Source organism: Saccopteryx leptura, chromosome 3, assembly GCF_036850995.1.
Source record: "Saccopteryx leptura isolate mSacLep1 chromosome 3, mSacLep1_pri_phased_curated, whole genome shotgun sequence".
Taxonomy (NCBI): Eukaryota; Metazoa; Chordata; class Mammalia; order Chiroptera; family Emballonuridae; genus Saccopteryx; species Saccopteryx leptura.
In genome coordinates, this window is record NC_089505.1 from 19,762,511 (window position 1) to 19,781,061 (window position 18,551).

The window sequence follows — 18,551 nt, forward strand, 5'->3', positions numbered from 1 at the left end:
CCTGTTTATATCTTCAATAGAGATGAATGTCAAACCCAGAGCCCTCTAGGTCATTGTAAAGCCAGTGGCCACGGCCACCATCACAGCAGCCTAGCCCATGCAGGTTCGCATTGGATTCGGACAGTCGGTAAAGAAACAACGGAGCCAAAAGCTGATGAGCCATTGTCTTTAATCCTAGCTTGCACCCGGCGGGCAAGTAAAAACACACACTGGGCTCCAAAACCCACTCACATTCAGCCCTCACAAAGCTACTGACTTATCCGAGTTTCCTAGAATCAAAGGTTTCTAGCTCACCAGACTTATTCACCTCTGTTCCCCATCTCCTTCCTTCCCCTGCACAAACTGCACAAACTGGCCTCTCACTCAACACTCCGCCATCTTGGCTGCTTCTCCTGGCCTCTTCCACGTGGCCTTTCTCTGCTCTCTGCTCTGCTCTCTCTGCTCTCTCATGCTAATCTCAGAAACCCAGAGAGCAAGCTCCCGTTCTGCCCCTATTTTATAGTGTAGATTCATAACCCTTAATCCAATATACAAAACAGGGACGTCTCTAATACAAAGTCACTTCTCTGAGGCATGATTGGATTGTACCACCCCACATCAAAAAGGGTGGGAAAGGCTAATCCCAAAACCAAGCCCCAGGATACAAGGATCCTGCCTGCCCACAGTCCGCCCCCAACACACATTAATATCACCTGAGCAACAGCCTCCACGTGGGCAGCACCATCTTTAACAAAGTGAGCATAATATATTTTATCTGCCCAACAGTCATACTCCTAGTTACTGTGTAGAGTTTCTATGAATCCCTACATTTTGAAAAATTGCCTATGGTAATTTCTGGGAAATATACCTGTGTAGGAGGGAAATTACTACTATGAAAAACACAAACATTACCAAAAGAAATGTTCAGAGCATGCTTTTTTTTTACAACTTTCAATGTTATCTTAAAAATATGTAGAAAGCAGGCCCTGGCCGGTTGGCTCAGTGGTAGAGCATCGGCCTGGCATGCAGAAGTCCCGGGTTCGATTCCCGGCCAGGGCACACAGGAGAAGCGCCCATCTGCTTCTCCACCTCTCCCCCTCTCCTTCCTCTCTGTCTCTCTCTTCCCCTCCCGCAGCCAAGGCTCCACTGGAGCAAAGATGGCCCGGGCGCTGGGGATGGCTCCTTGGCCTCTGCCCCAGGCGCTAGAGTGGCTCTTGTTGCAACAGAGCGACGCCCCGGAGGGGCAGAGCATCGCCCCCTGGTGGGCAGAGCGTCGCCCCCTGGTGGGCGTGCCAGGTGGATCCCGGTCGGGCATACGCGGGAGTCTGTCTTACTGTCTCTCCCTGTTTCCAGCTTCAGAAAAATACAGAAAAAAAAAAAAAAAAAAAAAAATATATATATATATATATATATATATATATATATAGAAAGCATATGCATCTTTAGGACTGTCAGATAAAATGCAAGGATCCAAATTCTCCCAAATATGTGAACACATCTGACATTGGCTATAACTAGTACTAGGTCTGTGAATGAATACCTTAGGGAAAAAAATATAAATCTCTTTAATGCAATTGTCAACGTTTCCCAGGATATAGTTAACACTTTGAGAATATCAGCTAATGACAATTAGTTATTTATTTTAACTCTCTCAATTTTTTCACCTCCCTAGGTCAGAACAAACCAAAGACTGGTCTCAAAAATTTATCATGCCTAAATTTAAGTGAATGAGAATATGTACAATGCATGCCCCAGGCATTTTATAAAACAATAGGGCTATTGGTCAGTAATTAATGAAAACTAATAGCTAAGTGTGATAACAAATGAGGCAGGCAACTTAGAAGAAAGGTCAAGGAAAGAGAGAGTTGATATAGCCCTGTTTAAACCACTGTCATTCTGGAGTGCATATGCATACACCCAAGGCTGCACCCTCCAAGGAGCAAAACCAAATACTTCACTGTGAGGAAAATAGATTTCACTAGAATAGCCTCGTCAAGCCACAAAAAAAATTAAAAAATAAAAACAAAAACAAGCTCCATAGGTAAACAAATTGGTAGTCAAAGCTACTTCAAAATGTGAGATTTTCAATAAAAATTTGTGAGATATTCAAAGAAAAAGAGAATTGTAACACATGCATGAAAAAAGGAAGGGAGGGAGGGAGGGAAGGAGGAAGGGAAGAAGGAAGGGAGAAAGGGAGGAAAAAAGGAAGAAAAACAGGCAACAAAAACTACCTGGGGCCTGACCAGGTGGTGGCGCAGTGGATAGAGCATCGGACTGGGATGCGGAAGGACCCAGGTTCGAGACCCCGAGGTCGCCAGCTTGAGCACGGGCTCATCTGGCTTGAGCAAAGAGCTCACCAGCTTAGACCCAAGGTCGCTGGCTCCAGCAGGGGGTTACTCAGTCTGCTGAAGGCCCGCGGTCAAGGCACATGTGAGAAAGCAATCAATGAACAACTAAGAAGTCGCAACGCGCAATGAGAAACTGATGATTGATGCTTCTCATCTCTCTCCGTTCCTGTCTGTCCCTGTCTATCTCTGCCTCTGTTAAAAAAAAAACAAAAAAAAAAAAAAACAAAAAACAAAAAACAAACAAAAAAAAAACTACCTGGGAAATGCACCAGATGTCAACTATAACAAAAACTTCGAGGTATCTGGAATAAATATTTTCAAAAAGCTAAGGAAACCATGCTTAAAGAAGTAAAACAAGCTGCAATAACAATGTCTAAAATATCAATAAAGAGATAGAATTAATAGGAAAGAATTGACAGGAAAGGACATTTTGGAATTGAAAATTAGAGTTGACTCTTAAACAATGTGAGGGTTAGAAGAGCCAACCCTTCTCACAGTCAAAAATCCACCTATAACTTAAATCGGCCATCCACATCCATGCTTCCCAAACACAAATCAAAAATATGGTTGACCCCCCAACAACATGGATTTGAACAGCACAGGTCCACTTACATGTGGATTTTTTTTCAACTGACCAGAGTGCAATTGACCTGTACAGTTCAATCCAGTGTCATCCAGGGGTCAACTCCATGATGGAGAACCCACATATGCAGAGAGCACTGACTGTAGTTATATGTGAATTTTCAACTACTTGGGAGGTCTATGCCCCAACCCTCCTCTTATTCAAGGGTCAACTGTATATAGTAATTCCAAGAACAACCACTAAATTTTTAAAAATATAATGTAAAAAGATAATTAAAGAAAAAAAGAGAAACAATACATGAAATATGTGGAAAATAAAACATAGAATGCCAGTGTAACTACAACTTCACATTTATATCAATAATCAATGTGAAAAAAATACAATAAAAATTCAGAGATTCTAAGACTAGATTTTTAAAAAAGCAATATTCAACTAAAAGCTCTCTAGAGGAAACATTTCAGATACAAAGATACAAATATGTCCAAAGTAAAAGGATGGAAAAACTATATTATGGAAACAGTAGTCATAAAAAAAAAGTAAGCTTTAAAGTAAAAAAAGAAAGAATCTTTTGATATAAAAAGAACATTTTTACTGATAAAAAAGTCAATCCATCAGGAAGATATAACTTTAATAAACACATAATACAGGGTGGGGCAAAAGTAGGTTTATAGTTGTGAGTGCCCAAAAAAGTTTATTCTTGGATTACTTTTACAAATTCTATTATTTTTCATATAAACAACTGTAGTCCTACTTTTGCTTCACCCTGTATATACTCCTAGCAACAGAAATTCAAAAATATCAATATATGGAGCAAAAGCTGAGTCAAAGGGAAAAATAGACAATTCAACAAATAATAGAGTTATGAGCCAGATACTGACATTTTGGTCAACAGCAAACCAAAGGTATCACCTCATACCCCTCAGAATGTCTGTCATCAATAAATCAATTCAACAAGTGTTGGTGAGGTGTAGAGAAAAGGGAACCCTCATGCACTGTTAGTGGGAATGCAGACTGGTGCAGCCACTGTGGAAAGCAGTATGGAGATTCCTCAAAAAATTAAAAATGGAACTGCCTTATGATCCAGCAACTCCACTTCTGGGAATATACACTAAGATACCCAAAATTAAATTTTGGGATACATACTAAGACAAAATATATGCTATACATATACAGGGTGAGTAAATGTAGGTTTACAGTTGAGGACACAAAACCGAGTTCATTCTCATATTATTATTAATTAATTATATTATTTATTATTATTAACCTGATTTTGCCCACCCTTGTATATTATAACTCATTTGGGTTCAGAAGTTATAAAGAACTTTTATTACTTCACAATAAGATAAGTTAATAAAAATGGACATAGATATGTAAAAAGAGATTTCACCAGAAAAATATATTAAAGTGGCAAATAAGTACATAAAAATATTCAACATTATTAGTCATTAGGAAAATGCAAATTAAAACCACAAAGAGATGCTACCACACACCCACCAGAATAGCTAAAAGTAAAAAATAAATTAATGCAATTGTCAACCTTTCACAGGATATAGTTAACACTTTGAAAAAGGCACATACGAAAAAGCAATCAATACTATTTTGGTGGAGATGTGGAGGAATGAGGACTCGCAGACACTGCTGGTGCAACTGCAAATCTGTACAGACACTTTGGAAGATATTTCTTATAAATTTCTCATAAATTTCTCACTAATTCTTATAAAATTTAGCTTATAAACTTTGTATGGGTGTGACCTGCATTCTCATCTTTAGATATTTCTTAAAGAGAATTAAATGCGTGTCCATACAAAGATGTTTACATAAATATTCATTATGGTCAAAACCAGAAACCTGCAAACAACCCAAATGTCCATCAGTTAGAGAACGGCTAAGCCAACAGAAGCATAGCCATGCCATGGAATACTGTCAGCAATACAGAGGCTACTGATTCGTACAACAGCATGGGTGTGTCTTGAAGGCATTTTGCCAATTTAAAAAATAAGTCAGACATAAAGGACTACATTCTATGTGATTCTCTATATATGAAATTTTAGAAAAGGCAAAAATGTAATAATGAAAGAAAGCAAATCGCTGGTTGCCTGTGCCCAGGGGTTGGCAGAGGATGGCTGTAAAGGGTACTAGAGAACATTCTGTGACGGAAATGTTTCTATATCATAATTTTTCTGTACTTGTATCACTATATAGTTGCCAAAACTCATCAAATTATATACACCAGGTCCTCAGTTATGACAACCTTGACATACAATGCTTCAAGGTTATGATGCTCAATCCCATAAAAACTTTAAAGAATTGAGACGTGAGTGTGTCAGCTTGTGCCATTAGTGTCGGATGTGGGCAAACTAGTTTGGTGGCATGCGATGGAAGAACACACAGTAGAGTGTAAAGTACAGTATACTTATATCCTTCTCTTTCTTCTGTAGTTTAGTTGTGTTTTTATGTTCTAGATTATACTTTTACAATTGTGTTAGGATAGCTAAGAGACTTAGGCTATAGTGTGTTTTGATTTACATCAAAATTCAGGTTACATCACTATCATAGAATGAAACTGTGTCAGAACCCAAGGACCCCCTGTATTTAAAATTGGTTACCAAAACTCATCAAATTATTCTTTTGTGTGTGTGTGTGTGTGTGTGTGTGTGTGTGTGTGTGTGTGGCAGAGATAGAGAGAGAAACAGAGAGAGGGACAGACAAGGACAGACAGATGGGAAGGGAGAGAGATAAGAAGCATCAATTCTTTGTTGTGGCTCTTTAGTTGTTCATTGATTGTTTTCTCATATATGCCTTGACCAGGAGGCTACAGCAGAATGAGTGATCCCCTTACTCGAGCCAGTGACCATGGGTTCAAGCCAGTGACTTTGGGCTTCAAGCCAGCGACCTTTGGACTCAAGCCAGCAACCATGGGGTCATGTCTATGATACCACGCTCAAGCCAGCAACCCGGCACTCAAGCTGGATGAGCCCGTGCCCAAGCCGACGACTTCAGGGTTTTTGAACCTGAATCCTCCGCGTCCCAGTGCGAACTCTATCCACTGTGCCACCACCTGGTCAGGCAACTAACTCATCAAATTGTATACTTAAAATTGGTGAATTTCAATAAGGTTGATTTAAAAGTACGTATAAAATCTTCGTTCCATCCCAATATCTAATTATTGTAGAATCTAAAGGAGGTGAGGCTCAGCAGGCTGAAATTTTTTAGAACCTCCCAAAGTTTCTGATATAGGCAGGTAAGCAGCTATGGAGCAACGCAGCCTGCAGACCCCAATTCTGGCAATTAGCAAGACATAGTGGTTGGTCAGCCCTGGGCAACCCTAGACTCGGAGATGGCTGGGGTTAAACCTGTCACATGTTTAATGCTTCTTTATTTTTCATCTAGATGAGTCTGAAAACTGAGACAGGACTACGTGTTCAGGGGGCAGGGAGATAGCCCCGCCGAGGCTTCAGGAGAAGACAGAAAGCAGAGTTGCAGATCGTGTTTATCACTATGACTACTACGGCTCTAATTGCTATTATTATTATTATTATTATTATTATTATTTGCTAATCTCAGAAGAATTTTTATTTTAAAAGAAAACCTTGAAGTTAAATTTCAAGAAATAATTAAGAAAAAATAAACCACAGAGGTATTAAAGCTTTTATTTTATGTTCCCTTTCAAATCCGTCCTGCCAGCAACTCATTCAGAGCGAACACCACCTGAGCGCCCAGCACTGATGTAGGCATCCCCGTTACTGGTTCTGAAACTTGACTCATCATCAGTGCTTCAAAGGAAAAAGATGAAGATAAAGATCCAAAGTCCCTCATCTAGAAATTCTATTGATGACCTGAGGTGAGATCCAAACATCTGCAATGTAAATGTTTTTCCCTGCAGCTTCCGATGTGCAGGGCTGGTTGGGAATAGCTTGTCATGGGAGCTATAAAACCGTATTAGGACAAATTCCCTGTTGTCTTCAATCTGTCTCAAACCCAAACTGGGCTAAATTGTAATGATCTCCTTTTCACCCAGATTGAACTCATGCAGAAGGCACCTGACACTTTTCCCCTCGGTGTCTTTAATGCCCAAAAGGCAAGTAGAGACTATGTTAGTAGAGTCTCAGTTTTCAGATGTCGGTTATCTGAAACATGGAAGTAGATATCGGTATGAAAGAAAGGTTAATCATGGCTACATTTAATGCAAACCAGCTGTTACAGATGTATTATATAGAATGTACACTTAAAACCTACATGCTTTTATTAACCAATGTCACTCCAATAAGTGCAATTTTTTTAAAAAAAATACAAAAATATTTCATACAACCCTAGCCACTCCAACTGTTATAGAAATCCTGAGCATGTCTGTGGCAAAGATCTATGCTCAAAATACCTGTCAACCTCCTATAAATAATGTTTATTCTCCAGGGTACCTTAACTAAATCCCTCTCCTTCCCCGCCACACATTTCTCCTAACCTTTTTCGAACACTAATCTTCCGAAAAGCTCTCACGAATCTGCCTTTGGAGAAGGAGTGTTTAAGGAAGGAATGGACTGTCAGCAGGTAAGTAAATATTGTTTGCCTTTGGAAATGCAGAGAAAACCAGGTTATGTATCTGTAAGTTGTGACCATCACACATCATAAAATACTCATCAGTTTTGCAGCCTCTTGATAATAATCCACTTTGGAGGATGTCACACTTCACTAAAACTCTGTATTGACTTAGTAGTACATAACCTTTGCAAATCTGCCTGGAAGTTGCAAACTTTAGATACATTTACCCATTTTTTCATAATGAAAATATGGGATCAAAAATAATTCCTTTTCATTAAAAAAAATAAGTGTGTGAAACATGACATCATGGTATATCATCGTATGTTTCAAGAAGATAAGAGGTCACTTTTCCAAATATGTGTTAAGGCTCTGGAAGAAAAAAACCCAAAAAATGACATTGTAAAAACTAGGAATTTCCTTTGTTTAAAATTAAAATGTAGACTTTTCCCCCAGGTAAAAGCAATTACTCCATTCCAACCATTTTTAACTGTGTGCTTACTGTCATTTGTTTCCACTCAAAAATCATGGTGTTAGAATTTCAGTGGACCAAGGTTTAGATGCCAGGGGCAATTTCTCTTCAGTAACAGATAACAGAAAAGGTGTCTAATGGGAAAGAAGATAACAGAGTTGGGAGGGATGACAAATAAAATGGCACACGCCAATAAGGGAATAGGTATTTCAAATGTAGGCACCATGTACACATGATTTGATGTGTTAGGATGCAGTAGTGAGAGAGAATAAAATAGAATGTTATTGACATCATTACGTTTATGTCATGTTTATTTTCTACAGTAAAGAAATTAGAAGATGTAGTCTTAATTTTTTTTTTTAAAAGGAGGGTTAGGAAATATATAATTAAATATGCTATATCTGGTATACTTAATCAAAGACTCCTAACAAGGTAGAATGCAAACCTACAATAAGGGCTTCCCAAGATGAAGAAACCAGAATAGAAACCCAGGATGATGCCAACACTAGACACAGAACTTAAGCCAAAAAGCAATGACTCACCCTCAGAGAAAATGGTCTTTAAGGAGAGCAGAGGTCGCCACAAAGGACTTACCACTGACACTAAGCTATGGTTTAAGAGGCAAGTAGGCATTTTGTGATTAGACTAATACAACAATCTGAGAGGTAGGCAAATATTAATTTCACTTTTACAGATGAATTCTAGAGGTACAGGCTGATTGAAGAACATCAACCCTTACCACACTGTGCTAGGCATGCTGGAAAATAAATATATAAAACATGGTTGTGGCAGCATTGTTCACAATAGCGAAGATCTGGAAACAACCCAAGTGTCCGTCAGAGGACGAGTGGATTAAAAAGCTTTGGTCCATATATACTATGGAGTACTACTCAGCCATAAGAAATGATGACATCGGATCCTTTACAATAACATGGATGGACCTTGATAACATTATACGGAGTGAAATAAGTAAATCAGAAAAAAACTAAGAACTACTTGAATCCATACATAGAAGGGACATAAAAATGAGACTCAGAGACATGAACAAGAATGTGATGGCAACAGGGGTGGGGGGTGGGGGGTGGGGGGGATGGGGTGAAGAAGGAGAGAGGGGTTGGGGGAGGGGAGGGGCACAAAGAAAACCAGATAGAAGGTGACAGAAGACAATTTAACTTTGGGGGAGGGGTATACAGCACAATCAAATGTCAAAATAATCTAGAGATGTTTTCTCTCAACATATGTACCTTGATTTATCAATGTCACTGCATTAAATTTAATAAATAAATTAAAAAAAAAACATGGTTCTTATCGTTGAGCAGGTTACAATACGATATTTACATAGCTATATGATGTTATAGTATACTAAATTTGAATCTTATCTCCATTGCTTATTAAACTTGGGGATTTGGGGTAATTGTTTTACTTCTCTACATTTCAAATTAGCCTTTCAGGGTTGTCGTTAAGATAGATATGTCATATATTAACAGCCCTGTGCATTCCAAACCCTCAATAAAAGATAGCTTTTACTATGTGTTCGTGTATCCAAACTACACTCTCTTTCACTTTCTTCAAATAAAAGAATGATACAGAAACTAAAACAAGTCCATAAATTAACAATTAGAATTTTAATAATCATAAGGTGGATTCAGAGAACTATCAACCCCTTACTCCAAATTGGCTTCTATATAAATATAATTCCAGAAATGTAGACTGGCGTGCAAACAGAGAATGGTACTATGAATTCCAATGTTAAAATGCAAAATAATGAGCTTTAAAATAATGGTCCTTTATGGAAGTATATCATATAAAACATATATGACTAGGAGAAAAATTAAAAAAGGGTTCAAAGAAATAAAGAATAATTAGAAATGTAAAATAATTTTCTCACAAATATAATTCAATTGATTTTCCCAAAGAAGGTGAATCTAAACAATAAAATAACTCTTTAGAAGAGAGAGCAAACTCTTCTAATGTGAGAGTAATGATATCTCTTAAATAAACAATAAACTTAGCACATAGTATAACTTGGTGATTAAGACCATGAATTCTGAAGTCCAATTGCAGTACTTTTGGAAAAGTTCTTTATTTCTCTGTGCATCAAAGTGAGAAAAATAGGCCCTGGCTGGTTGGCTCAGCGGTAGAGCGTCGGCCTGGCGTGTGGGGGACTCGGGTTCGATTCCCAGCCAGGGCACTTAGGAGAAGCGCCCATTTGCTTCTCCACCCCTCCCCCTCCTTCCTCTCTGTCTCTCTCTTCCCCTCCCGCAGCCGAGGCTCCATTGGAGCAAAAATGGCCCGGGCGCTGGGGATGGCTCCTTGGCCTCTGCCCCAGGCGCTAGAGTGGCTCTGGTCGCGGCAGAGCGACGCCCCGGAGGGGCAGAGCATCGTCCCCTGGTGGGCAGAGCTTCGCCCCTGGTGGGCGTGCCGGGTGGATCCCGTTGGTGCGCATGCGGGAGTCTGTCTGACTGTCTCTCCCCGTTTCCAGCTTCAGGAAAAAAAAAAAAGTAAGAAAAATATTAGTCACGATCTCATCATATTGCTTTAATAATGAAACATTTAGTGCATTAAAAAAGCGCTTAGAGCCGTGCCTGGCATATAGTACATCCTCAACAAATGTCATCATCATAATCAACATCATTGTCATTTAAAATTATAATTATAGATATGTTGAGCGCAATCCTAAGAAGCATCTCCAAAGGGGCAATTTCATAGAGCCAAGAAAGAATGGTTCTTTTCCATGATTATTAATTTGACTGTGGTTAGTTAGTTTACTTGATGAGAATACTAGGCTGATTTGTCCAAAGTCAAAGGTTTCTGACTCCATTCCATAACCTCAGATTAACACAATAATACTGTATTCAATGAACTCTCCTTGTTTTAACAAGGTAAATGTAAATTGATTAACCCAAACTCATAAATAACTTCAGGAAAAAAATCAATCTATATTTCCATTTCCGCTAAGATAGGAGAGTAAAAGCCAATCCCACGCTAACAGCCCCTCACAGAATGTAGCCCAGAAAGGCAGAGAAACACCGAGTGTAGCATGCCTTTGGCATCTCAGGGGCAACACACATCACTGGCAGTAACCGTTGGTGTAGGGAGCAGTGTCCTCAGAAACACAGACGTTCATTGTGTTGATAGTCTCCTGGATGTGTCGGCACAGCCCAGCAGAGGTGGGACAGAGAAAAAGAGTAGGTATCACCTACAGCTGACTTCTCTACGAGCACGCACATGTGAGACTCGGGAATGTTTGCATGAGCTCAGCTGCATTAGTCAGAGGAAAGGTACTTTTACAATACCATCCTTGTCCAGCTTTTAAATAATAATGGTGAAATGAGTTCTTTCTACTCTAATTACTCACTGCAGCACTCTGTATAATTATATTTCAGAATTAGGCAGTCTGTATACCCCAAAGCTCATATATTTGCCACATCTGTTCAAGATGTCCAGGGCCCAGGTAGATAGCCTCTTCAGGGATATTAAAGAGAATGAATTCTACAAAACAGGCTGTTGTGCTTTGGAAAATAGTAAACATGAGAATTTTTTTAAAAAACAAGCACCCTTCACAAAAGCAGTCATTTTACAAAATCAATTTAAAAGACAATATTTGTAGCCATCTGTCCTGGTGCATATATTAAGAACCTTATTTCTTGTTACACTTTAACAATGCTGCTTACATCACTCATTAAGGAAATAATGTTCCTTCTTTAAATAGTCCTTTTTAAGAGACTTGCTTCTTTGAATGACTTTGCACACTGCATCATTTTGAAGCTGACACAGTGACACTTCGTGGCAGTATGACAATTTTACTCAAATTCAATGATTTTCTTAATCTTGTATTATATTTTTACCTTGATTCCATACCTCCTCGTACCTAAAGAGTATTTTTGTTGCTTTATTTGTTTAGTTGTATTTCTATCCTACCTTCTTCTAAAAGTCTTTGGAGTGTCCTGTGCCTCTAGTTCCTGAGGATGAGATTAGTCTCACTACAGTGTGTCCGTAAAGTCATGGTGCACTTTTGACCGGTCACAGGAAAGCAACAAAAGACTATAGAAATGTGAAATCTGCACCAAATAAAAGGAAAACTCTCCCAGTTTCATACCTATTCAGTGCAGTTCAATGTGGGCTCATGTACAGATTTTTTAGGGCTCCTTAGGTAACTAACCCATATAGCCTCTACAGACTCATCACTGACTGATGGCCTACCAGAACAGGGTTTTTCTACCAAACTGCCGGTTTCCTTCAACTTCTTAACCCACCAAGTAATGTTATTCCTATATGGTGGTGCTTCGTTATAAACGCACTGATATTCACGTTGCACTTTAGTCATGGATTCGAATTTAGCAAGCCACAGAACACACTGAACTTTCCTCTGTACCGTCCAGATCTCGACTAGCATGGCCGTGGGCTGCTCCGCTGTATACACGGTGTTACGTCATCATCTGTGCATGCGCACATGCTGCCACATCATCCTACAGAAACTGGGAGGGTTTTCCTTTTATTTGGTGCAGATTTCACATTTCTATTGTCTTTTGTTGCTTTCCTGTGACCGGTCAGAAGTGCACCATGACTTTACAGACACACTGTATACTGCAGTTACTACCATGGAAGGGACAGGTCCAGTGACGATGTCCACACCACTAGTACCAATTTCCTAGAGAAGAGGATATTTCCTGTAACCCACCTACTTCTAATTTTGACTCTGTTATCACAAATGTCACTAATATCTCTGAACATGGATATCAAACATCCCAGTCTCTATTTACCCCTTCTTATCTTTCAAGCTCATATATTCTTTTATTTTTTAGGTGAGAGGAGGGGAGATAGTGAGGTAGACTCTTGGATATGCCCCAACTGGGATTGACCTGGCAACTTCATCTGGGGCCGATGCTCGAGTACCAAGCTATTTTAGTGACTGAGGCTGCTGAGCTCCAACAGGGGTATCCTCAGCACCAAGGGCCATGCTCAAACCAATCAAGCCACTGACTTCGGGAGAGAAAGAGGGAGAGAAGGGGAAGAGGGAAGGAAGGAAGAGGCAGATGGTCACTTCTCCGGTGTGCCCTAACCAGGAATCTATATCCTGGGAGGTCCATATGCGGGGGCTGATGTGCTAACCACTGAGCCACCAGCCAGGGCCAAGCTCATACATTCTAATACCCATCCTCTAGCATTCACTCTACCTCACAGTAACCTCAAATCCACATCCCTCCCTATTTTTCTTTCCATCCTCCCTCTCATGTGCTGCATAGCCCAGCTTAGCTCTCACAGCAACACTGTATTATCATTCCCTTGAAAACGGAGGTACTTCAGCAGGTGAGACGATTGTACTGTAGCTGGCAGAGAAGAGGAGAGAGGAGAGGAGAAGAGAAGAAGGGATCTGGAATGTGATTGTGACAGAGAAGATGAGTAAAGGCTTTCATTTAAGCACACTCAATAGGTTCCTCACAAAAATTTAACAGCTTCTTTATGCAATATGAGAAGAGGGCAAATTTAACAAGATACTTGTTAGGTCAACTCCACTAGGAAAACTATAGTGATACAGAAAACCAATTCCCACACAGGTATATACGGTCTAGAAAGAAGAGCAAGACATTTTGGAACACACCACCCATAATTTCAGAAATCACATGCTAATTATTAGCCGTTCCATAAGTATAAGAAATCGTATTATCATGTTCCAAGTTCAGCTCTATATGTTGATTTGCATTTAGCCAATCCTTTACATTTTAAATTTTAATATATATTTCCAAATTTACTGCTGAGCCCATTTACCAGTATCTGTGGATATACTTCATAAAGTATGAAGATATACGTATGTGTGCGTGCGTGCGTATGCGTGTGTGTGTGTTTGTGTAAGAGACAAAGAGGGAGGAGGAGAGACACTGGCTTACCTCCCGATGAGTGAGAACTCGCCCACAACGCCGAGGCGCCGCATGGCGCTCAGGAGGCCCCGGACCGTCATGCCCTCGCAGAAGCAGACCACCACTCTGGCCTTGGGAAGCCGCTCCCGCAGCTTGCGCAGGAGTCGGTCGAAGCTCTTCTCCCCAGCGTTGCTGTAGATTTTGTCCGAATGGGCGATGCAGAGGCCTTCCTGGGCAGCCAGCTCTTTGAAAGCGTCCATTCCACTCTCCCCATAATTCCCTGTGCAGAAACAATCAGCGGATGATCAGGACAGCCTGGCAACAGCGGCACCCACCACCTGGAATAAAGACTCCTGGGAGTCTTTATTTGGAGAGGCCAGACTCCCCAAATCATTTCTAAATATAGCTGGGACTGAAGGAAGATCTGGATGGATCAAGAAGAGGAATCAAACGATCAAATCTGAAAATAGGGCATCCGCAGTGAAACAAGTTCTGCAAAATGAAAGACCTCTGCCCTATTTTACAGCCATGATTAATAGTGGCTTTCCTGAGTTTTAGGGACGTGGGAGAGGCCAGCACATGGGGGAAGGAGGCCAACCAGCACAACGAGAAGGCCTGTGCATTCGAGGGCTGGCTTCGGCAGGCCTCCAGGGGAAGGGAAGACACTCACGGTGATAGCCAGCCCGGCCACGTTGCCATGAAGTGTGAGCAGGGAAAGCGGGTGAACATCGGGTTGGGCTGGAATAAGCAGGCAAGAAACAGCTACAGGGCTCACCCTCGAGGAAGTGAAGGGGTTATGGGAGATTTGGCCTTACGTTTTAATTTTTATTTTGATATTATTCTTATAATAAAATATACTTTAAAAAACTAAGAACTCAGACCCTGGCGGGTAGGCTCAGTGGTAGAGCGTCGGCCTGACGTGTGGGAGTCCTGGGTTCGATTCCCGGCCAGGGCACACAGGAGAGGCGCCCATCTGCTTCTCCACCCCTCCCCCTCTCCTTTCTCTCTGTCTCTCTCTTCCCCTCCCGCAGCCAAGGCTCCATTGGAACAGCGTTTGCCCTGGCGCTGAGGATGGCTCTGTGGCCTCTGCCTCAGGCACTAGACTGGCTCTGATTGCGGCAGAGCGACGCCCCGGATGGGCAGAGCATCGCCCCCTGGTGGGCGTGCCAGGTGGATCCTGGTCGGGCGCATGCGGGAGTCTGTCTGACTGCCTCCCTATTTCCAACTTTAAAGAAATACAAAAAAGAAAAAAAACAAAACAAAACTAAGAACTCATAGAAATCATTAAATAAAACAAATATCACATGGCAACAGTTCCTCATCTCTGTTTCACTGCTGACTGTAGCCCCACCTGAGTGTCATCTATAGCTCTACTCTATTCCATAAGTGGGGGTTTTGATACCCAGGTAGGTGGTTCAATCCTATGTCCCCACAATTTTTCAAATCCCTCCATCCAGTGATATTTCTTATAACCCTTCTACTTTTCCTTTTGACTTTATCACAAATGTCACTAATATCTCTGAATGTGGTTGTCTGTTCATCCCTTACCTGTCCAGCTCCTATATTCTAATATCCATACTCTGGCATTCATCCTACTTCACAGAAACTTCAAATCCATGTACCTACCTATTTTTTCCCATCCTCCCTCTCATTTACCTCATAACCCAACTTAGATCTCATTGCTCAGCTTCATTCCCATTCCCTTGAAAATTCTCCAACTCCCTTGTTTTCTTGACAAAACCCGAATGCTAGTTAAACTCAGCCATTCACCTATTCCCTGTTTACATCGAAACCTGGTGGGGAATAACTCATGACCTTGATGACTGGTTTTATTTAAAATTCATGATCACACATGGGCACTCGATAGTGTAAAAAATATACTACATCTCCATTGTCAATAGATTTCCATAGTCTCTACACGGTCATTTTATCCTTAATTTCTCTCTTCAAATCTCCAAACAACTAAGCCTTTCTCTGACCTTCATAAGAGATCTTCATTGCCTATTTCAACAAGAACACAGAACCAATCAGACAAAAACTAATTCAGTCACAGACCACAGCATCTGTGAACCTTTCTTCATTGGCACTCAGACTCACTAGCATCTCTCCTGTTATAAACTTGAGGTGCTTCTGCTTTAAAATAGAGCCAACTCCTTCTCACGAACTAAGTCCCATCACTTTTTGTCTATTTAGGGACTTTCTTCTGCAATTGCCCCTCTCTTTCATAAAATAAATTTCTCCTTCAAGTTCCACTTGACTTACTACCTCGTTCACTACTGTTCACTACAATAATAGTTGTTTAGATTACTTCGTCTGCTTCATCATCTCTCAATTTCTCCATTACCTTCATTTCCATCACCTCAGAATCTTTTCTTGTTTAACTCTTCTCTGTCAAAATCACCAATAATTTTCCCATTGCCGTATCTTACGATTTGTTGTCTGTCTTCATCTTTATCAACCACTCAGTTGCATCCAGATGTTGGCCACACCACTTTGCAACACTTCATCCTCTTTGTTTCTGGGACTCAGCACTCCCATGGTTTCCTCACCTCTCACCCACTGCCCCTCAGTGTTCGGCTAGATATTTGTTTTCTGTTCAACCTCTAAATAATGTCATGCCAAAATGTGGCCCTGGGCAACTTTCTCTCCTTCTTTTACGGTCTTACAAAGTACCCTCATTCAGTCCCATTTCTTCAAGTACTGTTTGAATACCATAATTGAATCCTAAATACAGATCTTCAGACAGAACTGCCCCTTGGTGCAAGAAATTGGTACATTCAATTGCCTACTTGACATCCTGACATATGCATGTACTTAGAGACATCTCAAACTTTTATCTGAAATATATATATATTTTCGCCCTCTCAAGCTTGCAAACCTGCTCCCTTTTTACATCTCCCATTAATAAATAGTGCCATTATCCAACAAGTTGTTCAATAACACAATTTCTCAACTGTTTTCATTTCTATCTTTCTTTTATATTGCACATCAACTTTTGTAGACTCTATCTCTAAACTGTTCCTAATCCAGTCTCTTTTCTTTGTTTCAATCTTTGCCGTCCTAAACCAAGTGTCTTAGGTCAGGTTTCCTAAAAACAGAACGGAGAAGAAAAATTCTTGTTCAAGTTATTTATTAAAGAGGCCCTGGCCGGTTGGCTCAGTGGTAGAGCATCGGCCTGGCGTGCAGAAGTCTTGGGTTCGATTCCCGGCCAGGGCACACAGGAGAAGCGCCCATCTGCTTCTCCACACCTCCCCCTCTCCTTCCTCTCTGTCTCTCTCTTCCCCTCCTGCAGCCAAGGCTCCATTGGAGCAAAAGATGGCCCGGGCGCTGGGGATGGCTCCTTGGCCTCTGCCCCAGGCGCTAGAGTGGCTCTGGTTGTGACAGAGCGACGCCCCAGATGGGCAGAGCATCGCCCCCTGGTGGGCGTGCCGGGTGGATCCTGGTGGGGCGCATGCGGGAGTCTGTCTGACTGCCTCCCCGTTTCTAGCTTCAGAAAATTACAAAAAAAAAGTTATTTATTAAAGAGAAAAAAGGGTAAAGAATAACAAGAGGGGAATGCCAAGCAAAAATGTCATCTCAGCGAGAGTAGCTTCAGCCTGCTTCCACAAGAAAGTGCTAGAACACAAATAATACTCAGTGCTGGCAAGACACAAATACATTCACTTTTGGCAGAAGCAGTTCAAACTTTTGATAGACAACCTGAAAGCAGTTTTAAAATTTTATCAAGGTAAATGTCATGTCTATTAGTACTTTTCAATATTTTTTACACTTGGAAGCCAATGAAAATTGGAGAATTATTTTGGGAACTACTAAGGCAGAAATAAAAACCATCATTAGTATTTTGTGCATTACCTTTTAATTATAATATTCTAAAGTAAAATCCTCCAAAATAACCAAACAGTAAAAAAAATATTTTTTTTTAAAGAAAATACAACTGAAATTTCTAACAAGCAATATTTAATTCAAGTAAAGCCAGTGTTAAATCTGCTGTTGCTTCTTGGCAAGAATACTTGATAACTGAGGCTGCACTTTTGTTCCCCAGAGACGAAGCACTGCATTGACACTCATTTGGTTTCTGTTTGGTTTTTATTAGTGATAAGGCTGGAAAAGTCTTCTCAAACAAGTAGGTAGCAGAAAGTACAATTAGAACTTTAATAGCATTGTAACTAAGAGATGGGTATTTTTCTTCCAATAATATCCAAATTTGCAAAAACGGTTGCATTTTATGTTTGGACACCAGAGTGGCATAGGAAGAAAAATCTATCAATTTTTTCTTTTTTACAATGATTAAGGGAGCAGGAGTTGGTATTTTCCATAAATGAGTTATTGATCCAGAGGTTACCTTTACGGGGATTCTCGTTTTCAGGGTAATAATGGTCAAAGTTTTGAACTAACACTCTTAAATGTTGACTTATGTTAAATATGAATTTCCAGTTGGTGTCGGCAGCAATCAAAGAGTCTTGGGAAAAATGGAAACATCTACAGAAGTTTGTCATAATGCTTTTTGTCTATTGCGCTTTATTTGTAAATGGTCTGCATGGTGCACAAGGTTTTCTAACAAGCCTACAGGTTCTAAATATATCTCAGACAAAACCAACAGTATTTTCATCGATGATACAGGCTGATACATGGCCATCACCCTGAGTATAGTGATTTCAACTAAGATTATTTGGGTTATAATCTTCATACAGCATCAGGGTGGTTAACACTTTCGCAGACCGGCACAGAATTTCTGGCGGACTGGCACTGATTCATGGATCGGTGTTTGAAAAATACTG

General features: G+C 40.5%; 1 protein-coding gene across 3 annotated transcripts in view; it reads right to left on the reverse strand.

The window, feature by feature from the left end:
- Nucleotides 1-18,551, reverse strand: part of GRM1 (glutamate metabotropic receptor 1) — a 344,388-nt gene that overhangs the window by 219,609 nt on the left and 106,228 nt on the right. For all 3 annotated transcript variants that reach the window (XM_066373050.1, XM_066373052.1, XM_066373051.1), the window contains exon 2: nt 13,804-14,053. In XM_066373050.1, coding sequence (XP_066229147.1) covers nt 13,804-14,053 — 250 coding nt within the window. The remainder of the gene's footprint in view (nt 1-13,803; nt 14,054-18,551) is intronic.